At 39.5% G+C, this 24,527-nt stretch overlaps 1 protein-coding gene across 10 annotated transcripts in view; it reads left to right on the top strand.

The window, feature by feature from the left end:
* Positions 1–24,527, top strand: part of MACF1 (microtubule-actin crosslinking factor 1) — a 375,956-nt gene that overhangs the window by 37,064 nt on the left and 314,365 nt on the right. Inside the window, exon 1 of one of the 10 annotated variants that reach the window (XM_027864637.1) lies at positions 17,942–18,006. The exons of the other annotated variants lie outside the window; for them this stretch is intronic. Within the exon in view, the coding sequence (XP_027720438.1) occupies positions 17,955–18,006 (52 nt within the window). The 5' untranslated portion in view covers positions 17,942–17,954. Of the gene's footprint in view, positions 1–17,941; positions 18,007–24,527 lie in introns of those variants that run through there. 10 annotated transcript variants of the gene reach the window in all.

Genomic DNA, 24,527 nt, shown 5'->3' with positions numbered 1-24,527 from the left:
CTTTCTTTCTTTCTTTCTTTCTTTCTTTCTTTCTTTCTTTCTTTCTTCCTTTCTTCCTTCCTTCCTTCCTTCCTTCCTTCCTTCCTTCCTTCCTTTTCTTTTCTTTTCTTTTCTTTTCTCAGCCCATGCTGCTTTGTTGCTAAAACCCAGAAACAAACCCCAAAAGTTTTATACATAGTTGCAGTTTCCAATTTAGGTTTTAAAAACCAGTTTCTCTTTACAACATCAAAAGAATAGAATCTCTTCCTCAAAATCCCAAAGATGCACAGATATAACAGCAAGCTGCCTTTTACAAAATTTCATGTATATAAAATGAGAAATTCTAACAATATTACTTTGTAAAATACAATAATTGTGCAGTGAAGTAGAGAGATTACAGTGCTGCATGCGCATGCAGTAGTACACAATCTTACTATGTGCACTAAGGAAAGTCAACATAATATATAGAGTATATGAATTAAACTGTTCAGTATTAGATCTTTCTGAGATAAATCTTTTTATTAAGGGGATTTGTTCTGTCAAGTTTGGATTCAGTCAAAGGACTGCACTTGAGGAACTAGAGGGCCACACCTGGCCTTGAGGCTGCAGCTTCCCCACCCCATATCTAATCTAATGCCAAATTCCTTTATTTTACATAGGGAGAGTTGAACAATTTTAAAGCCCTTCAAGAATAATATAGTTACTTAAAGATGGAAGATTGCCTTTCACTGCTCCAGTTTCTTTTATTTATTTTTGATACAAAGTTGTTTTTCTTACAATGTTGTAGTCATTGTATATAAATTATTCTCCTGACTGCACAATTCACCTTGTGCCAGTTCTTAAAATTTCTCTTTTAAACCACATGACATTCTTGAGCACATTTTGAACCTTCTTACCTCTGAGCCACTGCTCAAGTCATCCTCTCCTACTGGAGTGCCTTTCTCCTTCTTTTCCTATCTGCTCACTGAAATAGAACCACAGGATTATAGATTTAGAACTGGAAAGGACCTAAGTGGTAATCTAGTCTAACCCCTCATTTTGCGAATGAGGCACGAGGCCCAAAGAGGACATAGGGGTAATAAATGATAGAACCAGGATTCAAACTGAGGTGTTCTCTAGCTCCGAATCCAACCTCATACTCCAGTTGTGGAGGGTATAATCTAGTTAACACATGTTTATCTTTATGACTGATAACTCTATATGACTTAGCTCAAATACTAACTTCTCTGTGAATTTTCCTTTACTGCTGTAGCCAGACACTCTTAGCCTTAGTAGTTTCACTCATTATACTTACCACATACTGATCTTTGGATTGTAGTCTGCCCTGCATAAAATAATAAAATAAGGCTACCCTGATTAATGTAATTTCACAATAATAATTTAACAAAATCCAACCGTAAAGCCATCAAACATTGTTCTGACATTGCTTGGTTGATGATTGCTCATGTACCTCATTATAACCTTGGTTGGCTATAGGTTGATCTCAGAGGCTATCTATTATAGAAGGTTTGTAACCTGTTGGAAAAGTGAGTAGCCACATGAAATTACAATGTCATTTTAGTAACATTTAGTGTTTTAAGATTTGCATAGTTCCTTATGTACATTAATCTAATTTTGAGCCTTCCAACAGTTCTGTGAAGTAGGTAGTATGGATATTCATTTTTAACATGAGGAAACTGATGCTATTGGCTGTGAAAGATAGGATATAAACTTAAATTTTTCTCACTCCAAATCCAGCCTTCTATCCATGCAATGCTACATTTAAATATTAAAGCATTACAGAGTTTCTCTAACAGCTAACATGTCAACATGGTGTAGTAAAATCAGGGGTAGGGAACCTGTGGCCTCAAGGCCACAGGTTCCCTACCCCTGGGACTTTAGTTAGACAATCAGAATGAGAAATTCAGGGTTGGAAGGGTCTTACAGTTCTGGATTAGGAATACATGGTTTCCTGCTCTATCCAGCAATAACTAAATGTGTGAGTTTGGGCTAGTCATTTAAGCTCTCTAAGCCCCTCTTTCCTTAGTAAAACGAGAGTAAATAATATTTTCACTACATTTTTTATAAGATTCTAGTGAAGAGGGGGCAGCTAGGTGGCGTAGTGGATAGAGCATTAGCCCTGGAATCAGGAGGACCTGAGTTCAAATCTGGCCTCAGACCAAACACTTGACACTTACTAGCAGTGTGACCCTGGGCAAGTCACTTAACCCCAACTGCCTAAAAATTAAAAAAAAATTTTTAAAAAGATTGTAGTGAGGAAAGGACTTTTGGGGGGGGTTAAGTGAGGCAATTGGGGAAGTGACTTGAAGTATTATATGTGTGAGGCTCGATTTGAACTCAGGTCTTCCTGACTCCAAGGCCAGAGCTCTATCCACTGTGCCACCTAGCTGCCCCAAGGAAAGCACTTTGTAAACTAAAAACAAATTAAATTCAACAAATATTTACTGAATACCTACTGTGAGCAGACTACTACTGTAGGCATTGGAGGGAATACAATATTTAGAAAACACAGTCTCTGCCTTTTTAGAGTTTATAGTCTGTTGGGCTTTAAAAATATGAACATGTACAAATATAAGAATGATTTGTAATTTTCACGAGTATGAGGTACTTTGTGTGGAAACTCCTTTCACCAAGGCAGATTGACAAGATAGCCCTTGTGTAATATAGTTGAAAATTCCTAGGGCAACTAGAGGTTAAATAACTTGTCCAGGGTCACATGGTTAATGTCATGATTCCATGCGCTTGAATGTATTTGTGAGAGAGTACACCCCAGGTTTTGTGGAGAATTGCTTTGTAGCTATTTAAGTAAATACTTTTGCAAAGAGCTAAGTGTGTCTACTGACTAATTGTTGGGGGGAAATATTTTGATGGGGGCTCAATAAACTAGTGTTAGGATAGCCACCCATAGAACTCTGAGAAAGTAATAGCCAATGTAGGTTGAAATAGTGAGCCCAATGATGATAAAACTGTGTTACTGTAAAACTAAGCACCTCCTATAATGTAATTTCATCTAACTTGTTTTTGTAACACCAATTAATCATAGTAAGTAGAGCAATAGGGACTGGACCTGTAATTTCACTGGGATAGAAAAGCATGGATGAGAACACTCCTTCCACTAATGCAGGTTGGCACCTGTTTTGCAAATTACATTCTTAAAGAGTTGCCTAGAGCACTGAGTGGTTGTGACTTGCCTAGGGTCACACAACCAGTATGTGTCAGAAGCAAGTCTTGAACCCTAATCTTCCTGACTTTGAGGCCAGCTCTTTATCTACTATACCATGCTACTACCCACCTCTTATGTTTCTCCTATCAGATTGTAAATTCTGTGAATGTAGGACAGTGTTTTATACATGTTTGTATATGCTAAGCACAGAATTTGTTTATGTATAAAAGCTACTTGACAATTTTTTTTAGTAACTGAATGATAATTGTTCTACCCACTAACTGCTCAAAATATTTTATGTGTATTATGTGTGATTTTCATGAAATGCTCAAGCACATTACAGCTGAGGAAAGGCAGATGGTTCATGGCAGAATTGAATTTGGAATCCAGGTCTCTAGATTCCTAGAGCAGTGCTCTGTTGCTTTCCTTTAAATAGGATTTGCTTTTAATTGTACACTTTGTACAGACTTCTTACATGATAATGCCCTGGCATACCGTATAACCTCCAAACTTATGAGAAGCAAGTCTCTCCAGATTCCTACTCTGGAAATAAATATACAAGTTATTCTTATGCCGTCTGTCACTGGGCTCTCTTTTTTGGATTGTAACCTCTTTGTTAGCAAAAGGCAACTTCAGAGAAAAATTCCATTGTGCTATTTATAGTGACTGGGATTTGCCTTACTGAAAGCATTTATTTTCCCTCCTTTCTCTGCTCAGAGGCAACAAAGGAATATTACCAGAAGTGGAAGGGCATAGGAGCTTGTTGAAAGAAAACTTGGTAGAGGGGTATAGGTAAATGGCAAAGACAAGCTCTTTATTCCCTCTAAACTGGATGAGAGTTCTCCATGGTCTTTTTTTTTTTTTAATTAATTTCTTTAAAAACTTTTTTATTTTTTCAATTAATAAGCTTTATTTTTCTCTTCCTCTCACATTCACCCTCCATTGAAAAAAGAAAAAGAAAACCTGTATAAAAAATATGCATAGTCAAGAAAACAAATTTCACATTGATCATTTCCAAAAATGTGTGTCTCATTCTCCATATTGATTTGATTGACACTTTTTCAGCTGATAGGATGGGTAGTATTCTTTTTTTTATAAAATTTTGTTTTCCCCCAATTACACATAAAAATGATTTTTAACATTGATTTTTGAAAATTAGTTCCAAATTCTTTCCCTCCCTCTCTTTTCGCCTCCCTGAGACAGTGAGCAATTTGATATAGGTTATACATGTGCAATCATGCAAAGCCTATTTCCATATTAATCATGTTGTGAAAGAAAACACAGACCAAAAAAAAATTCATAAACAATAAAGTGAAAAATAGTATGCTTCAATTTGCATTCAGACTCCATTAGTTCTTTCTCTGGAGGTGGATAGCATTTTTCATCATGAGTCCTTTGGAATTGTTTTGGATCGTTGTGTTGCTGAGAATAGTTGTCATTCACAGTTCTTCATCATACAGTACTGCTGTTACTATGTACGATGTTCTCCTGGTTCTACTCACTTCATTTTGCATCAGCTAACATAAGTCTTTCCAGGTTTTTTCTGAAATCATCCTGATTGTCCTTTCTTATAACACAATAATATTCCATCACAATCATATACCACAACTTGTTTGGCCATTCCCCAATTGATATATACCTTCTCAGTTTCCAATTCTTTGCCACCACAAAAAGAGCTGCTATAAATATTTTTGTACAAATAAGTCTGTTCTCTCCACCCACCCTTTTTAAATCTCTTTGGGATATAGACCTAGTAGTAGTATTACTGGATCAAGGGTATGATGCACAGATTTGTAGCCCTTTGGGCATAATTCCAAATTGCTCTCCAGAATGGTTGGATCAGTTCATAATGGGTATGATTCTTAATCACTGGTCCTATGGAATTGTAGTTAGTCATTGCATTGATTGATCAGAGTTTCTTTTTAATGTTTTTGTTGTCTAAATTGTTCTTTCAGTTCTACTCACTTCATTCTGCATCAGTCCATACAAGTGTTCCCAGATTTCTCTGGACACATGTTGTCATTTCTTGTGGTACAACAGTATTGCGTTACATTCATATATCATAATTTGTCTAGCCATTCCTTAATTCTGGGCAGCTAGGCGGTAACAGTGGATAGAGTACCAGCCTAGAGTTAAGAAGACCTGAGTTAAAATCTGGCCTCAGACACTTACCAGTTGTGGGACTCTGGGCAAGTCACTTAATCCTGATTGACTTAGTTTCTTCATCTGTAAAATGAGCTGGAGAAGGAAATGGCAAACCTCTCTAGTATCTTTGCCAAGAAAACCTCAAATAGAGTCATGAAGAGTCGGACACAACTGAAAAATGACTAAACAACAGCAACAAATTATTAGTGATCTGGAGTTTTTTTTCATATGGTTATTGATAGCATGGATTTTTTTCCTTTGAAAATTTCCCATTCAAATTCTTTGACCATTGTATCCATGTATAGTCTTTAGGCATCTTAGTAGGCTTGGAAATTGCAATTGTGACTCCTGTGTTTTGGTGGTGATACATGAGAGAGATCATCTTAGTGGGAAGCTGAAAGCTGCTGGTCTGTTATCATGACACTTGACCAAGGCCAATCATTTCTGTTTTATTTCTTTCTGTCCCTTTTCCACTCCCCATTGCCCCCTTGCCCTCCCTTCTCCCTCTTCCTTCTTATTCCTCCTGTCTTTCCTGTCTGTCTCTCTGTCTCTCTCTCTTTCTGTCTTTTTCGCTCTCTTCCCTCTCCTTTCTCCTTCCTTATAATTTATTCTCACTGGTGGGTAGATGTTCTCTCTGATCTCTTAAGCTCTCAGAAATCCCAGTTGTGAACCATCCTAGGCTTTCAGTATGGTTTTTTTTTTGTTTTTTTTTCTTCCATTTATTTATTTTTCTTTGTTTTTTAAATTAATTTATTTATTATTAGTTTTCAACAATCACTTCCAAAAGCTTTTGAGTTTCAAATTTTCTCCCCCTCCCTCCCCACCCCTTTCCCCAAGACAGTGTGAAATCTGATATAAGCTCTACATGTATATTCCTATTAAATATATTTTCACCTTGGTCATGTTGTAAAGAAGAATTAGAACCCATAAGAGGAACCACAAGACAGAAGAGACAAAACAAAACAGAAGGAAAAAAAAGAGCAAATAGTATGCTTTGATCTGCATTCAAACTCTGTAGTTCTTTCTCTGGATGTGGATAGCATTTTCCATCATGAGCTTTCAGTATATTTTGTGATTTTGCAAATGATCAAGGAGCTTTAGCTACTCATGGAGTCCTACTGTGTACTAAGTACTTTGCTTGGCAATTCTCAGAGAATCATAGTTGGAAGGGACTGAAGAGGCCGACTAGTTCAGTACTATATCCAACAAATGATCACTTCCATGTTATTTGAAGATTTGAAGTGAGCAGGCATCCTTTACTTCACAAGATAGACAAGATAGCTGCATGTGTTAGGAAGCTTTTTCTTATGTGAAGCCCAAATTTGCCTTCTTGCAACTTGCACTCATTAATTCTAATTCTACCCTCTGGGACCAAGTAAGGCAAGTCTAATTTTTTTTTTCTACTCTGCACTCATTCAGATACTTGGAAACAGCTATTCTGTTTCCCTGAATCTTCTCTTCTCCAAGCCCAGATTCCTTCAACTGATTCCCATATGGTATGAACTATAGGCTTTCCCCTAACCTGGATGATTATCTAGTTCATCAATATCCTTCCTAAGCTAGGCCATCTCCAGTTGTCCTGATATATATCTTGTCACTGGACCCAGATGGCTCCAGAGGAGAAAGTGAGGTTGGTGATGTTGCTCAGCCCTTAAATCCAATTCACTTGCATGTTGTGGCGATACCTCCTTGATGTCACAATCCTCTTCCTGAATGAAGGACAAAAGAGCAACAACGACAACAATCCTTCCTAAGGTATGTTGCCCAGAACTGATCATATTGTTCTTCATATGATCTGTCCAGTGCAGAATTTGGTGGTACTATTACTGCCTCCCCACCCCAGTCCTGGATAATATTCCTCTCTTGTTGCAACTCAACATTGCATTAGCTTTCTTGCCTACTTTTTCTACATTTTTGACTCATGTTTTAACTTGTAGTCCAGTAAAACACTTAAAATCTTTTCTTTTTTTAAAAAAAAAAGTCTTTTTTTAAGAAATTCTGATTATAACGAGCATCAAAAGAAAAAGAAAACATTTTATATACACAGTAGAGCAGAAAAACACAACTTGCTTTTTAAAACATATTTAATAAATTCATCTTATTGCTTTTAAAGCTGTCCTGCTTGTCTGTGTTTCCTTCTGAACTTCTTTCTCTTTTCTTTAGCCTCGTATCTTTTTCACACCTATTGCTATCTAGTCATGCCTCCCATGTCTTGCACTTGTGAAGTTGATTTTTTTGAGCACAAGTATAAGAATTTAATTTTGCCACTGTTAAATTTCATTGCGTTAGAGTAAACCCAGTGTTCAAGCTTGTTAGGATCTTTTTCAAATCCTTACTGTTTTCCAATGTGTAAACTATCCCTAATAACAATAAGGTATTGGAATAAGCTTTGAGGCTGGCTACCTTTGTTATGTTAGACAATTCACTTCATCTATCTCAGTTATCCCTTCTGTAAAATAAGGCTAGATGATCTAGTAGTTACATTTGAGTTCTAAATCCTAAGGTCCTAGAATTCAGGTAAAAGGGTCAATTCAACACAAAATCCACACTTTACTAAACAAACAACATGAAATACCTATGAAATTAAGTGTGTGACTTACTAGCTGTGTGACCCTAGGCAAATCACTTAACTCTGACTCAGTTTCCTCATCTGTAAAATGAACTGGAGAAGGAAATGGCTAACCACTCCAATATCTTTGCCAAGAAAGCCCCAAATGGGGTAAAAAAGAGTCAAAAATGACTGAACAACAAACAGCACAGATAGTACCTTTGAAAATCTAGGATTCTACTGCAAGAGCCATAAACTATGACATTGGGAACAAAGTTTAGCCAGAGTGTGCTTCCTGCCCACTGCAATACTTCCTTTCTCCAGGGCAGTTTTGGCATAGCTTTTTTAGTACAATTGGGTAGGTGAGCCTGGCTATCAGATGTCATTATTCCTTCTGGTTGCCCCTGCCTGGATACTTTGATATATCTATGATCTAATTACTATGGTTACACTGCCAGGCCTTCTCAGACTGTGAGAATTTTGTCCATGTTTACCCATAAGAGGACACACCCCAATGTTCTGGAGGCCTTCCTCTGATTCTTTTTATTTTAAAATCTTCACTAGTATCGTCATTCTTGTCCTCCTCAGACCAGCTACTGAGGCCTGAGCCTCTTTGTCCTCTGTTCCTCAGCCCTGCGGAGGCATCCCTTGGGAAGAGCTCTTTCTTCACATTGTCATTATATGCTTGTTTTCTTTTTTGCAGACCAGAGGGACAAGATGTAATTTAAGCCCTCTCTCCATCTGACATTGCTGCCAGAAGGAGACAATGAGGGAAGTGGTCTTTGTCATGGCCAGAAAAGGACTGTGAATCTAGCACCTGCTTTTGTGCCTGGCTTTTTTAAGTGACTAGAGAAATTTTATGCTGCTATCCTGGGTCAGCAGCTGCTTTGGCATGACAGTGGTAACTGCCAATCTTATGGGTGTGAAATGCCTCAGAAAAGAAAACAAACAACCGATACATTCATTTGTGAAAGGCAAAAGTGACAGGAAAGCTTCTGTTTCTGTCTCTTGTCTTATATATTTGAATGGAGAATAGTCTAGTCTGTGTCCTTAGATAGCTCCTTTAGACTTTGACAGTCCATCAGTCTCCTTTTTTCTGAATCTGAGAATACTGCCTTTTTCCCTTTCAGCTTAACTTTTCTTCTTTTCCCAGAATCCCTAAGCCATGCTGACTAGGTCACAACTAAGGCTCAATGTCAGTGACTTTTCAAGAAAGGTAGCTCACTTGGTCAATCAATACTTGGTTCTCAGTAGTGATTTGAGAGTAGTAAGAGTGCCGCTGATGGAGTTCCATGTTCTCTAATGCCACACAATTCTGCCTTTATCAATGCAGAAGAGAGAAGCTTATTCTTGACCTCACTGGCCTTCCTGCTATAAAAGTAGTCTCCTGAATCTTGCTTACAGAGCTTAAATCTGTTCTGAGGCCACAAAAGGGCAGGGCAGATATTTAACCACAGATGCCTCTTGGAGAGGCAGGTATGACAATGTGGAAAAAGCAGTAGCCTAGGAGTAAGGAGACCCGTTTTAGATCTGATACTTAAAATTGTGTGACCTTGGACAAATGTTATTTTTCTGAGCTTCAGTTTCTCTATTTGTAACATGGTGATGACAATGATTTGTACTACTTCCGTCAACAGGATTGTTAAGTGTTAACTGAATTGAGGTAGACCTTTAATGTCCTAATATGGAAATTAAGATTATATTTTGTGCTTCCTACCAACCTTACAGAGGAGTTAGGAGGATCAAATAAGATAATGTGTGTATAGAACTTGAACCATAAATCTCTATATAAATTTAAGTAGATATTGTTATTCAACAACAATGATACTAGTTTGAGAGAAGAGACCTTATAACTAGGATGCTAGCGCTAGATAAGAACTTAGAATGTAGATTTTTTTTTTGGTTAGATTTATTTAGGTCTGAAAGGGGTACATTGATGTCTACCACCACTATTATGGTTTTTGCAGTCTATTTCTCCTCAAAATTTGTTTAACTTTTCCATCAAGTATTTGGATAGAATGCTATTCATTGCATAAATGTTTACTATTGATATTAATTCATGGTCCATGGTGCCTTTATGCATAATGTTCCTGTTTATTTCTTTTAACTGAATCTATTTTTGCTTTTAGCTTGTCTGAGATCATGATTACTATTCCTACTTTTTGAGTTCAATTGAAGAATAACAGATTTTGCTCTAGTCTCTTATTTTAATTCTTTGTGAATCCATACAATAAAAATTAAGGCAATCTTAAATTGCATTAAGTGAGTGCTTCTAGGAATAAAACGATGTCATCATTTGCAGCCAGTTCAGTTTTGGAGTGTTATGATCAGTTCTGGGCATTGCATTTTAAGATGAACATTGGGGCAACAATTGGTGATGGGGCCAAGGCTTGTGCTATATGAAGATTAATTGAAAGAATTTGGGGAATAGTTAGATTGGAGAAGAAAAGTCTCAGGAAGACCATCGTAGCTGCCTTCAAATAGTTTTTGAAAGACAGTCAAGTGGAAGAGAGATTAGATTTATCTTGTTTAGCCTCAAAGGGCAGAGTTAGGAGAGCGAACATGATTTGAGGAGAAAAATTAAAGCTATCTAAAAGTGTAATGGGAGATGATCAGATCCCTCTCACTGAACACATTCAAACAGATGCCAGATAACCATTTTTGGGGGTATTTCATAAATGGTATTTTTATTCATGTATATATTGGGCTGGGGGCAGCTAGGTGGCACAGTAGATAGAGTGCTGGACCTGGAATCAGGAAGACCTGAGTTCAAATTTGACCTTAGACACTTACTAACTGTGTAACCTTCGGCAAGTCCCTTAACCCTGTTTCCCTCAGTTTCCTCATCTATAAAATGAGTTGGAGAAGGAAATGGCAAACCACTCCACTATCTCTGCCAAGAAAACCTCAAATAGGGTCACGAAAAGTTGGACATGACTGAAATGATTAAACCAAGTGTTGGGCTAGATTGTTAAACCCCTTTCATTTTGAAAATGGAATTCTATGATTCCTTAATTATTTAGTCCACCCCCTCCATTATATTTTCTGCATCCACAATCCTCTTTCTGTCGTTTCAAAAGCTTTATGATCACACCTTATTCTCTCCTCCATTCCATCTCCTGGAGTTCTTGATCTAGGGTGCTGAGATCACAATTGTCTACTGGCTGCTTTCAGTCAGTTCCCACTCTATGTTTTAAATGTATCTTCCTGTACAAGGACTGTCAGAGACAGCAGTTTTTGTCTTGTCAGTCCCTATCCTGAGAGTGAGAGTACCGCCCTAGAGTCCAGCCTCTGAGACTTCCATATTTTGTGTTCACAATTTAGGACAGAGCTCCTCCAAACTCTGAGGTCACAACTCACTACTATACATTGTGGGTAATGTTGGTAGCATAAAGGATGAGTACCTATGAGTTGCTTACAAGTAGGTCATGATGCTTCAGAAAGTAGTGATTTGGGGGAAGGGACCCTCCACTGAGAGCATCTAAAACTCCAGTTTTCCTGCCAGAGCCCAAGCTGGATTCATTATCCTGCAGTCACAGACATCTTTGTTTCTATTTATTTTTTCAATTTAATAAAGTGACTTTGAATAATTTCAGTGGTGAAATTCAGATAAAGTGACATGCAAGCATATGTTGTCCTTTAAACACACTAAGTTCAAGTAATTGTTTTTAAAGTGGGTTGCTCCTGCTGTTAGATTCTTGTCATCTGGGCAGCTTTCCTCCCCTAAGGTAGGAGTCTCTTGTGTACAGTTTATAGTGGCATTAACATCTAATCTAACTCTCTACTGCTATTGTTCTCCTACCTGACTCTTGAGTTCCTTTGTTCTCCACTCCCTTTACTCCTGGCACTTACGTATTCTTGGGATCATAAGATGTAGAGTTGTAAGGGGGCCTTAAATGTCATCTGATCCAACTTTCCAATTTTGCAAATTAGGAAGCACAAATCCAGAAGGTTACACAGGTAGTGGTAGTAGTAAGGTCTGGGTTTAAGCATTTGCCCTTAAACAATGATTAGTCATTGTTTGACCTAGCACTGTGCTTGATGCCATAGGAGACACAGGAGAAGTACGAGATAAGCCCCCTGTTTAGGAAGCTTATATTCCAGCTATGGAAAATACAGTATAAATAAGATCTCAATCAGTGAATCAACCGTAAGCTTCTTGCAAGTAGAGATTATTTCATTTGTTGTATTTCTATCCTCAGGTTTAGCACATTGTGTGACACATAGTAGGTACTTAATAAATGCTTGTTGATTGATTTAGCACTTAGTATATGCCAGGCATTGTGCTAAGCACAGGGTATTCATAGTCCAAAGTGAAATAGTCCCTGCCCTAAAGGGACAAAATGAATGAAAGGTGGAAGTTTTGGGAGGAAATCTAATAGCAGCAGGAGTAGGGGTTGGAAGGAATCAGGGAAGGCATCTTGAAAGAAGTGCCACTTGAGTTGAATCTTGAAGAAAACTAAGGATTCCAAGAAGTGAAGGTGAGGAGGCAGTGAGTGCTTTTCAGGCCTGGGGAACAGTCAGTGCTGGTTATGAGATGGGAAATGGAACATTGGGCATGTAGAACAGCTAGTAGGCCGTTATTGTTGGATTGCGGAGTGGGTGGAGGAGAATAATTTGTAAGATAGTAAGATGCCAGGTGATGAAGAGCTTTTAATGCCATACAGAGGTGTTTATTATATCTGATCCTAGAAGTAATAGGGAGCCATTACAGTTTACTAAATTTGGAGAGTGGTGGAATGATCTGACTTGTGCTTCAAAAAAAAAAAAATCAGTTTGGTGGCTGTGTGTAGAAATGGATAGGAGAGAGACAACAGATGGGAGACCAAAAAGGAAACTATTTACAATGGTCTAGGTGAGAGGTAATGAAGGCCTGAATTAGGGTCATAGCTGTATGAATGAGAGAGGGGAACATATATGAGTGACATGGGGGTAAATTTGGCAACTAATTGGATATGTGGGTTGAATGAGAGTGAGAAGTTGAGGATGAGGCTGACTTCAAGGATGGCTTTTAGGGTGAAAGATAATGAGTTCTGTTTTAGGCATGTTGAGTTTGAGATCCCTTTGGGATAGTAGACAATTAAACAACAACTTCCTTTGCTTGACATTAAAGACCAAAATAAAATAATAGCTAACACTCATATAAAGCTTTAAGGTTTCTAAAGCACATTGTTTGTAGAATCTCTTTTGTCAGTTTGATAGTTTACACTATCAATTAATGCCTACTATACTGGGCACTGTGTTAGTGCTAGGTGTTAGGGTTATAAAGACTTCAGTGAAAAAAAAATCCTGCCCTTGAGGATCTTGTAATCTGATGAGGGATACAAAATGTTCATAAGTAGATTATATACAAAATATTGGAGGGAACCTTATTAGCAGCTGAGGGTTCAGGAAATAATTAATGTAGAAGATGGCCCTTGAACTGAGATTCTAAGAGGAAAATGTGAGGAAGTGGTCAATTTCGATTTGATAACTAGAATGTCAGGATTGGAAATGGCATTAGAAATCACGTGGGTCAACCCCCTCATTGGACAGATGAGGCACCTGAGATTTAGTAGTGATTTCCCTCAGGTGGTTGGGCAGATCAGATTGGAGTAGTAGATTAGGAACTAGAACTAGAACTGTTCTCAACTCTTTCAATTGTACCAGTGCTTCTAAACTTATTTGTTTGTATTTTTAAAAATTTCATTCAATTTTCAGCAAGCATTTATTTTCTCTCCTTCCCACTCCTTCTATTGGAAAAAAAATACAAAACTTTTGTATCAATTTTGCATAATCAAACAAAACAAATTCCCACATTGGGCATGTCCAAAAATGTGTATCTCATTCTGTACCTTGATTCCATCCCTTCTCTTTCAGGAGATTGGTAGCTTCATCATCAGTCCTCTGGAATAATGGTTTTTTCTTGCATTGATGAGAGTTATTAAAGACTTTTAGAGTTTGTGTTTTACATCATTTTTGTATAAATTGTTATCATGGTTCTGCATTGTGCATTTTGCTTCAATTCATGCTAGGCCTCTCACTTTTTTTTCCCTAAAAACTATCCCTTTCATCATTTCTTATGGTACTGTTGCATTGCATGTATATATATTCATATAATTTGTTCAGTCATTCCCCAATATCCCCCCTTCAGTTTCCGGTTCTTAGTCACTTTGAAAAGAGCTATGTTTAAGTATTTTTTGTACTTAGGGGTCTTTCTTAGATTTCTTTGGGTTATAGGCCTAGTAATGGTAATACATAGTAATACAAAGAGTGTTATGTTATTTTGTAAGCACTCTTAAATCTTTCTCATTTGTGTGCCATATCTGATCTTAAGCATAAGTTGCTTCAGAGTAGGGAGCCTAACTGGGGAGTTTAGGTGATCAACTGGGCTTTATTGTGGCCTTTTTTTTTTTTTTTTTAAAAAGATGATTAATGTATTCAAGAAAGTAAACCCTTAGGTGCTTAGCATATGCAGTTTCCTGTGCTAGCCTATGCTATAGGGGGAATACACATATAAGCCATTATCCTTACCTTTGAGCTTACAAATGACAAATGCAGGTGTTCAGGGAGGACTGGTACCTCTGGTGTGAGAAGTTGCCAAGCCCTTTTCAGGGCTGCTCATCCACCTTTGGCGTTCACTTGTCACCCAGCTCTCACCTGTGGCCATAGCTCACTAAAACTCTCAGCAGATGGGCAAAATCAAGTTGAGGGTAACTGAAAGGCATCAATCCCATTGATGAGTTAGGGGGATATCTACCCTAGCATTTGAGAACAATTTGTCCAACAGTTATAAAGGCAGCTGAAGCAGGTAACATGGAGGGCTTAGAGCTTGGTCAGACATCAAAACTCCAAGGTCATTTACTGCATCTCCAGGCCATCGCCACTCCTCTTGACTTTTGTCTTGCCACTGGACTTCAGTGCTTCTGAAAGATAGAGTGAGGTTGATGACTTTGTGCAACTTTGCCTCTCTTAAATGCAATTCATGTGCAAGTCAAGACATTTCCCCATGATGTCATTTGTCCTTAACAACAACAACAAATGGCACAAAAAAGGCACACAAAAATATAATGTCATCAGTGCTGTGGAGACAAAGTATTGTTAAGAGATTTGAGAGGAGAGAGATTCATAATATTCATGTAGCACTTTAAAATTTGCAGAGCACTTTAGGTGTATTATTTCATCCTGTAAGGTAGGTACTACAAATAATACCCCCATTTTCAGATGAGGAAATGAGAATCAGACAGGTTAATTTAGTTCTTTATCAATGCCACAGGTAGGATTTGAACATAGGTCTTCCTGACTCCATGTCTAGCACCCTTATCCATTATGCCATGCTGCCTATCACAAAGATTGCTTGTGGCAAGTAGGGAGAGGAATGGATATCTGCATGATTCTGAATAAAACGTTTAACTTCTCTGGACCTCATTTTCTCCTGTAAAACTGAAGAGTTGGACTTAGAACTGAAAGGGCCCTTGAAAATCATTTGAATCCTACAATTCTAAGTGTCCATTTTGACGGAAATTAGATGATATGAAGAGGGAAGCAGTAAGTGAAAAGACTGAATAGGGAAGCTGGATGAAGACTTTGGAGGACTTCATATGCTGGTTAAGGAGTTTGGATTTATCAAACAGGCGGGGGTGAGGTGGGGTGGAGGGGGCGGGGGGCGGGGGGCGGGGGCAGGGAGAGGAGGGTGTCAGTGAAGGCTTTTGAGCAGAGAAATGATTAGATCTGTGTTAAGAAAATTAATTTGACAGTGTGCAGGGAGACTAGTTAGGAGGCTATTAAAAATTAACGTACACAAAAAGAGCATTTCCATATGCATAGCAGAACACAAAAAGAAGATTGTGTGTGAAACCATACTATATCTCATACTGCTGACTTCTTTTTAAAATAAATCAGTGAATTGCAAATAAAATTTTATGTGATCGAGAAGGATATTAGGAAAGGTTTTTTGAAAGAGGTATCATTTGAATTGGACTCTAAGGGATGTAGGCAGGAGTTTGAAAGAAAAAGGTGGCATTCTAGAGAAGAGAAACCATAAATAAAGTCACAGAAGCAAGAGAGGACAAGGGCTGACTGGTTTGGGGAACCATAGGATAATTTGGGCTAGATCATGAAGTGTATCAAGGGGAGTAATAGAAATAGAGACTTGAAATGGTGAAAATGCCAGTTTTTTTTGTGGGAAAGGTGCTGGATTTGGAGTCAAGAGATTAAGGTTTGAATCTCTGTTCATTTACTTACTAGGTGTTCGACTCTGAACAAATCATTCTCTGTTGAGTTTTACTTTTTCCATCTATCAAATGAAGAGATTACGATTTCTAAAGTGCTCTCCAGTGAAAAGTTGTTTGTTCCTAATCCCTCTATGCCTGTTTTTTCCATTAAAAGGAGGTTGTATTTGCTCTTTCAAGTACAAAGAGTGTCCCAAAAATATTAGCACAATTTTTAGTAGTTTAGGATGCATGTGGCAGCACAGGTGTTGTGCTTGCTTTGAGTTGCAGTCGTGTTGCTCTAGAAATTCTAAGTGTTTTTTAATCCTCATTTCTGGGAGCCTGTCTCTCCTAGGAACCTGTAACCATGGAGCTATCAGATACTAGAGGTTAAGGCTGAAAAGGGCCATAGGCTATTGGTTTTCAACTCTTTTTTTTCCCCCTTTTCTGGGAGTGCTTGGACTTCTGGTGAGACCACTGCAGTAATATAGCTCTGAAATGTCTCCATAGCAAATCCAGTGGAGGTAAGTAACCTTGGCCCCAGAGAGTTGGCGGCTGGCCAGGGGTGGCAGGAGAAACTACATGTGTGGGTGCCTGGGTTCATTTACATTCAGCAAACATTTATTAAGCCACTACTGTGTCTAAGGCTTGATCCCAACGCATTTGGGAATACTGTGCAAAGACAAAAAAGTGAAACAAACTATGTCCTCAAGGGGTTTACTTTCTTTGGGGTGGATATACTGTGTCCATGAGTAAGTAAATACAAAGTAACTTCAAAAAAAGGAGAGAGTGCTTATAATCAGGAGGATCAGGAAAGATCTCTGTCATCATGCCATCTCTATCTGCCCTTTCCCAGGACCATGGTGCATATAATGGTGTCTGTTCAACTCAGTGACGAGGTTCAAGTTTAATATCAATAACTCACATTCACATTTCTATAGTACTTTAAAGGTTTACAAAGTACTTTCCTCAATTCAGTCATACAAGATAGGTTGTCACGAGTCCCTTTTTACACAGGAGGAAACGAAGATTCAGAGAGCAGAATCATTTGGCTTGTGGAAACACTTGCCTTCTAACTCAAAGTTCAGTGCTCTAAAGCTAGAGGGGACTTTAGAAGTGATCTCGTACAACCCTTTTATTTTATAGATAACGGAAATTGTGGTCCTGAGAAAGGAAGGGGGCTCCTGTAAGTGCCATCCACTGGATCTGGTTAAGTGGATCAAGAATTAGAATTCCAGTTTCTTGTCTCCCAGACAAGGGACTTCTTTCTTTCTTTCTTTCTTTCTTTCTTTCTTTCTTTCTTTCTTTCTTTCTTTCTTTCTTTCTCTCTTTCTTTCTTTCTTTCTTTCTTACTATTTTCATTGACCCTGTTGTTTGCTGAGCAGCGCCAGGCTTGTGGTTATGTTACAACAATTATTGTGGCCAGTGGGAGGGGGAAAAATGCATGCTTATTAATGGGGGGGAGATCTGAGAACACTCAGATTGTTAGGTGATTCTGTGGCTTTTATCAGCAGTGTGTGTGTGTGTGTGTGTGTGTGTGTGTGTGTGTGTGTGTGTGTGTCCTGACCAGAGCCAAGGAAGCCAGCAATCACTTCCCTAAGGGAGGCTGGGCTGGGGTCTGGAGAGGGAAGGTGCTATATGATAGGCAGAAGCTGTTGTGGCTCATTTGCACAAAGAGGGGGGTGGCCTCAACCAGGGAGGTATTTCCGCTCACCGCAGCAAATGAGGGCACACAAAGGACTGTAATGCAATGAGGCTGTCCTGGTGACGTCACTAGTAAGTATGTTCAAAGTCCAGTTCCTGGGGGCTACCGAGTAGCCGAGAGGAGGATCTGGAGTTGGACTGTTGCTAGCTTCTTGGTTCTTGCCTCAGTTGTCACTGAACCATGGTGCCTACTTTTTGCCACTGAGCCGAGGTAGTCGGGCAGGGAATGAATGCTGTCAAGTACCAGAAGTTCCTGGAGGGTCTCAACAACCTGAGAGGTATTGGAAAGTCTCAGGACTTTTGCTCTCATTATTATGGCAGATCCAGGGGTATGGGGACCCCTTGGATTTAGATCCAGTTCCTGGCAGTTTTTGGGGGCTTGGATTTCCTCCCCCTGTGTCTAAGCTGAGTGTACAATGTATGTGTTTAGCTGATTGCTTAGAAGGAATAGAGGTAATGAAAGAATGTGTGAAGAGGAAGGAAAAGGAAGTCTCATTGGAGCAAGTACTCCCCATTCCTTGGATTTAATTTTACTCTGAGGAAGGTAGCAGGTTCTTAGGAGCTCTATTCTTCTGAGGCTGCCAAACCCCAAGGTTCTGTCAAAAGAACACTAGATGAGAGCAGGAAGACCTGCTTTTAAATCCTGATTCTGCTCCTTTGGAGCTATTTGGCTCAGAGCAAGTGAGTCTCTTTGGGGTCTCCATTTCATCAGGTGTAAAATGAGGGGTTTAGATTTAGATGACCTTTAAGGTAATTCAGGTTCTAAAATCTTATGATCCCTGATGGACCCTGCAGAGTGCCTTACCAAAGAGTGTAACTTTTCAGTGGCTGTCTGTGTTCAATGATTCAGAGCCCCAACCCAAAGAGAGAGGAGCCCATCAGGAAGGAGTGGCTGGCAGTGATGAGAGCACCTTGAGAGAGAACAAAACAAAGACTCTAAAGATTTTTTTTTAAAGCTTAGAAGGGGAGAAATCTTTTCTTGCTTCCTTGGCAGGCTGTGCACTGACCATAGATGAGAAGAATGTACTCTGCCCAAGTGAGTAGAGCAGAGCTCCTTATGGGAGCCAGGGGTTTATCCACTTCTTCCCACTTCCCCTTAGCCCCCTCCCCCTCCTCTTTCACCTCCTGAGTTGGTTGTTTTGTTTCCTACTGCCAGGGATGGTAAGGGAACCAGGTCTCTTGCATGTGCTATCAAGATTCTGGGCTCAGAGCTGTCCCCAGAATGTATGTTTATGAGAGACAGTCAGAGACAGATACATATGCATACCCATGCATGGGAGAGAGAGAGACACAGAAAGACAGAGATAGACATAGAAAGACACAGAGACTCCTTCAGTGTTGTAGGAAGTGTTGCAGAAAGGGTATGTCAACCTTTGAAGGAGGTGGGCAAGGGAATGGGACACTAACTATTGCTTATACCCACTTGGGAAAGTATGTATTTCAGGCTTAGGTTCCTGTCTAGTCTTAGAAAACAGGTGGGTGGAAGTGAGATTGAAGGCTATTGTCAGGTGGAGGGGTGGGAGCTTCTTAATCCATGATTCTGGTCCATGTGGGGGATAGGTGTAGATTTCTGGGGAAGGTTGGGACTTACCCATGACTCAGACAAGGGTTTCTCTTTCTACATTTCTTATCTACAAAGGACCCCTTCTGTTTTGCTGGGCATACTGCCTACTCAGCAGCAGGAGCCCTCTCTCCCCTGTGCTAATAAGCCTGGTGGCAGGATTACCCTTTGGGGTTTCTTGGTGCCAAGCCTAATTAACTTGCCTGCTCCCCTGGTGGGAAGAAGAGGCCTGGAGCAGAAATCCCAGGGTTCTCCCTGACAAGCTTTCTCCCTTTATTCTTCTAGGCCTTTCTCCCTTTTGCTAAAAGGCACTAGAGTTTTCTCAAGGTGGCATGCACAACAGGTGGGAGCTGGCCAGAAGAGGCTGAGTTACTTTTTTTTGTTCATTGAAAACTCTGAAGGGTACAACCCTACTTGTGGGTGCTTTATATAATCAAGGTCAGGGCTTTGACCATCAGGTCATCTTAGGGTGGCCATGACCCCTCTACTGAATTGGATTTGGCAGTGAGCTAATTCTCAGGACTCTGAGAGATTTTACCTTCATCCTCCTTTCATTCTGTTTACCTCAGGAGTTAAGTGCTGGGTGGTCTAGAGGGGAGAGGCTTGTCTTTAAACTTCCTTTATCTAGTTGTTTTGATCCAGACTCTCTCCCTCTTTCTTTCCATGAAACCATGTCCAATCAGTCAATCAATCAATCAATCAATCAATCAGTAAACATGTATTATGGTACCTACTATGTGCCAGGCACTGTGTCAAGCCAGTGGAGAATCAAAAAGAGGATATAAGTGACCCTTGACTTTATGCTTCAGGGACTTAGAGCTTTGAAACTGGACCCTGGAAAGGATGAGGACTTCCGGTCATTAAACTTGGCCAAATGGATTACATAGAGATCATCTTTTGCAATAACTTATTGCTCTTTCCTACTATAGAATCTAACTTTAAAAATTTTTTGTCAACCCTTACACAACTGCTACTACTAGGTGAGAGCCTATAATGAGGCGGAGGGGGGGTGTCTAGTTATAGGCCCCAAATCATGGGACAAAGACTAAGTGCACTTTGTCTTAACACTGGTGGGTTGAGCCTTCTCATATATACTTAGGGAGATATTGTATGGGAGTGCCTCTAGCCTTAACTGGACCTTTGTCAATGTATTATATATTTAGAGTTGGAAGAAAAATTAGAAGTCATCTGGTCCAGCCGTCTTAGGAAACTGAGACCCTACAAGGTTGTGACTTACTAAAAGTTTCACAAGTATATGTGGCAGTCATACTGGGCTTTGCCTTTAGGTCTTCTAGCTCCAAATCCAGTTTGTAGAATGGTTGTGATTGCCCAAGGAAATCTTAGAACTTTACCTTCAAGCTATTAATAACATGGTGCTAGACTTGCCTTGGCCTCCTCTATGAGATTCTAGTAGAGGTTTCCTTTAGTTTCTTGCCATCAGAATAAACTAGAACAGGTTACGTTCTGGTGGGACAACCAAAACTCCATTCATGTGCTAATAATAATAATAATAATAATAATTCTTATAATAATACCTAACATTTACATGACATTTTAAGGTTTCATATTTGAACATCAAAACAACTCTGGCATTTGGGTGCTGTTATCACTCCCATTTTACATATGAGGAAGTGGAAGCAAAGAGAGATTAAATTACTTGCCCAGGATTACACAGCTAGTAGGTGTTTGAAGTAGGATTTAAACTCAGGCCCTCCTGACTTCAAGTCCAGCATTCTGTGCCCTGTAGTATCTTGCTACCTCCTGGTTTAATTTCATGCCCTCTAAGACAGGTGCTAAGGCTGAGAGTGTGAGGAAGCTTCAGGATTATAGGCTTCAGCAATCTTATCTTCTCAGTTTGTGTTTTCTCTTTTGAAATGATCATTCATTTAAACGTTCTAAAGTTAGGATCAGCAGTGACAGGAACATTATGGAAACTAGATAAGAGCTCACTCCAGGATTTCTGGTGGTTTTTGTCACCTGCTCAGGCTCCATGCTCTTAAAAGTGCTCTCTTGTGGGCTCTGAGCTGTTTGTCCTGGGCTACACTTGCCTATTCTACAGTATATTCACCTCAAGGGATTACCCCCTAGACTAGTCCAGCTGGTACTGGGCTCTCCTCACCATCTGGAAAGCTTGCTGCCTGGCTACACCCAAGGCTTGGCTGGCCTGGGAGGATGATTCAGATAACAACCCTGGGGCAGGGCTTGCCCTGGGGCAGGCTCTTTTACTATTTGGTAGCTGATTTTTGTTTGTTTGTTTTGGGCTACTGTTTTCCAATAGTCTGTTTTAAGGGACCAAGATTATAAAGCAGATTCCTGAAATTTGGGCAACCTTTGTTCATTGTACTTCCTGTGGCAGGGTATGGGGGGCTTTGGACCTCAGGGAAGTCACTGTTGGGGGAAAGGTGCCATATTGTCCTTTAGGTATCCTCCATTGGAATTGCTAGCTCATTCTTTCTTTTTTCTTTTTCTTTTTTTTTTTTGGTGAGGCAATTGGGGTTAAGTGACTTGGCCAGAGTCACACAGCTAGTGAGTATTATGCGTCCGAGGTTATATTTGAACTCAGGTCTTCCTGACTCCAGGGCCGGTGCTCTATCCACTACACCACCTACCTTCGTGGGCCCCCCCCCCCCTTCCCCAGCTCTTTCTTAAAGGACACTTTTTTGGGCCATGAATGTCTATAATATCACCTCTTTCCTAAAGCAGCAATATTTCTTCTTCAGTCAGAGGTATCAGGCCTGTGAATCTACCTCATTCTAAATCCTGCTCAGGTTGAGGGTATGCCCAGAGTAGGCTGTTAGTTCTAGTTTAGTACCAGTAACTATTTCTGGTATCTTGCTATTGTGTTGTATTTATTATATATAGGGTGAACCCCCAGGTTGGATTTAATCAAATCTGCCTATCCTGTCCTAACCTCTTTTCAGACTTCCAGTGTCTCATCTCCATCTGCCTTTCAGATATTTCAAGAACTGCTGCCCAGTTCTTATTTCTTTTTCTTTTCTTTTCTTTTTTTTTGGGGGGGGCTAGGCAATGGGGTTAAGTGACTTGCCCAGGGTCACACAGCTAGTAAGTTTTTTTATGTGTCTGAGGCTGAATTTGAACTCAGGTCCTCCTGAGTCCAGGGCCGGTGCTCTATCCACTGCACCACCTAGCTGCCCCTCTTGTTTCTTTTTCAACAGTCTCTGTGGAATATGCCCTTATCTCTCCACCCATAGCCACTACCCTAGTTCAATCTCTCATATATTCTAGAAGCCTCCTAATTGATCTCCTTCCCTTAAAGTTTCTTCCTACTTCAGTCCATCTTCCATACTGCTTTATTATTGTTTTTTTTAAAAAACCAGGGATTTTCCTAAAGCATCAGAAATATGAACTTTCCTTTTTGGCATTTAAAGCTCTTAATCGCTTGGCTTATTCCTGTCTTTCCCATCTTACATACATATTCCTTCTCTTCCCCCATCCTATGTTCCAGTTATGCTAATCTGCTTGTTTTTCCTCATACAATATACTCTTATCTCTCATCTCAATACGTTTGCACTAGCTGTCTCTCCATGCGTGGAATTGACTTGCTTCTCACCTTTACCTCTTAGAATCCCTCATTTCTTTTAAGACATTTCAAGTGCCACCTTCTGCAGAGGAGATCTTTCTTACCACCACCCCCTCCCACCTGCGTCTAAGTGGTTACTTTGTATCTACCTTGTATATTCCTATTTGTATATGAGTTGTCTTCCATTAGGATAGTAGCTCCTTGGGGGCAGGAGCTGTTTTTCCTTTTTCTTTGTATCCCCAGGGCTTAGTAGTATGCTGGGTACATAGCACTTCATAAATGCTTGTTGATTGATTGATAAGATGACTTTCCCTATCTAAAAATTCTAGGATTACTCAGTTTAATCTCTACCTTATTCTCCAAATGACTTTTTGCCATTTACAAAATGGAAATTCACCCTCCGAGGACAGAGATTTACTGTTGATTGGAAAATACAAAAAAAGTGCTCAACTGGCAGTTCCAGCAGTGGTTTGAGTAGTGACTGAATTGCTGGAAAACAAGGGGTGTGCTTTAGAGAAAATAGAGTGGACCATATCCATACATAGTTGTGATAGACCACATCCAAATTTTTCATTTACCAGGCCCATGACCCCTAACCCTATCACTAAGACGAAAGACTGCCTTTTGCACCTCTTATCCATTCTTTCCTCAAGCTGTTGGCCTTTGGGTACTTGTTTTATATTTTTAAGCCTTTCTCTTGATTTTAATTTTAAGTTAGTTTCATCTGTATACAAATCTTTTGCCAGGGAGTAAAGGGCTGAAAGAGAAAATACTGAGCTAATGCCTCCTGGAGTCATAGGGTGGATTTTAATCTCAGTTCTAATATTTAATAATAATAATAATAACAACAACAACAACAATAGCTGTTCTGTAGTGCTTTAAAGTTTGCAAATATATAATAATTTATCATTAATAATTATATTATTATTGTTTTTCCTCATCCCAGATTCCCTGGAGACAACTATGGATCCACCCCTGTAGGGACAACCCTATGTTCAAGCTGGTTTGCAGTTACCTGGTCCAGATTTTTTAAAAAATTACTCAGTTAACGTTGCCAGGAATCTCACTTAGCAGCTTCTACATATCTTCATCCTGTCACTGACTCATTTTACTCTGAAGCACTAAGATTTTGCATGTTCTAATTTTGTCCTCCCAAATTCTGATCTTCTCCTTACAGTGGGAAAGAGGCAGATGATATAATGCCCCTTATTGGGACTGGGAAACTTCCCAGAGATTGTGACCTACACAAGGCCACATGGCAAAATGAAAGCAAAATCCATACTGGGTCCCACGTTTTTAATGGCATTTTCCTTTTCTGCTTTATCTGGCTAGTGCTGAAGTTGAATTGGAATCACATGGAAGTTGAAAATAACTAGAAATCTTTTTAGGTTAGGCCAGATTTCTCTGTAGCTAATAGAGCAGTTGCCTGCAGGAAGCCAAAAAGCTCTTCCTCACAAAGGGGTATCAGCCTCTGGAGGAAGTAATGCAGGCTGAGGATGTGCTTTTGATGGCCAACATGTAAATATGCTAGCAACGCACTGGTAGAAGAACTGAGTTTGCATCTTGGTTCCAATGTTTACTACCTTTGTGATCTTGAGCATGTGTCACTTCCCCTCCCTGAATCTCAGTTTTCCTCAACTGAAAAATGTATATAAAAATACTTGTACTTTCTACTCTATGGGGTTGTTGTGAAGAAA

This window comes from Vombatus ursinus, unplaced genomic scaffold (genome assembly GCF_900497805.2).
Source record: "Vombatus ursinus unplaced genomic scaffold, bare-nosed wombat genome assembly UNPS02014775.1, whole genome shotgun sequence".
Taxonomy (NCBI): domain Eukaryota; kingdom Metazoa; phylum Chordata; class Mammalia; order Diprotodontia; family Vombatidae; genus Vombatus; species Vombatus ursinus.
This window is presented reverse-complemented; position numbering and strand designations above follow the sequence as displayed.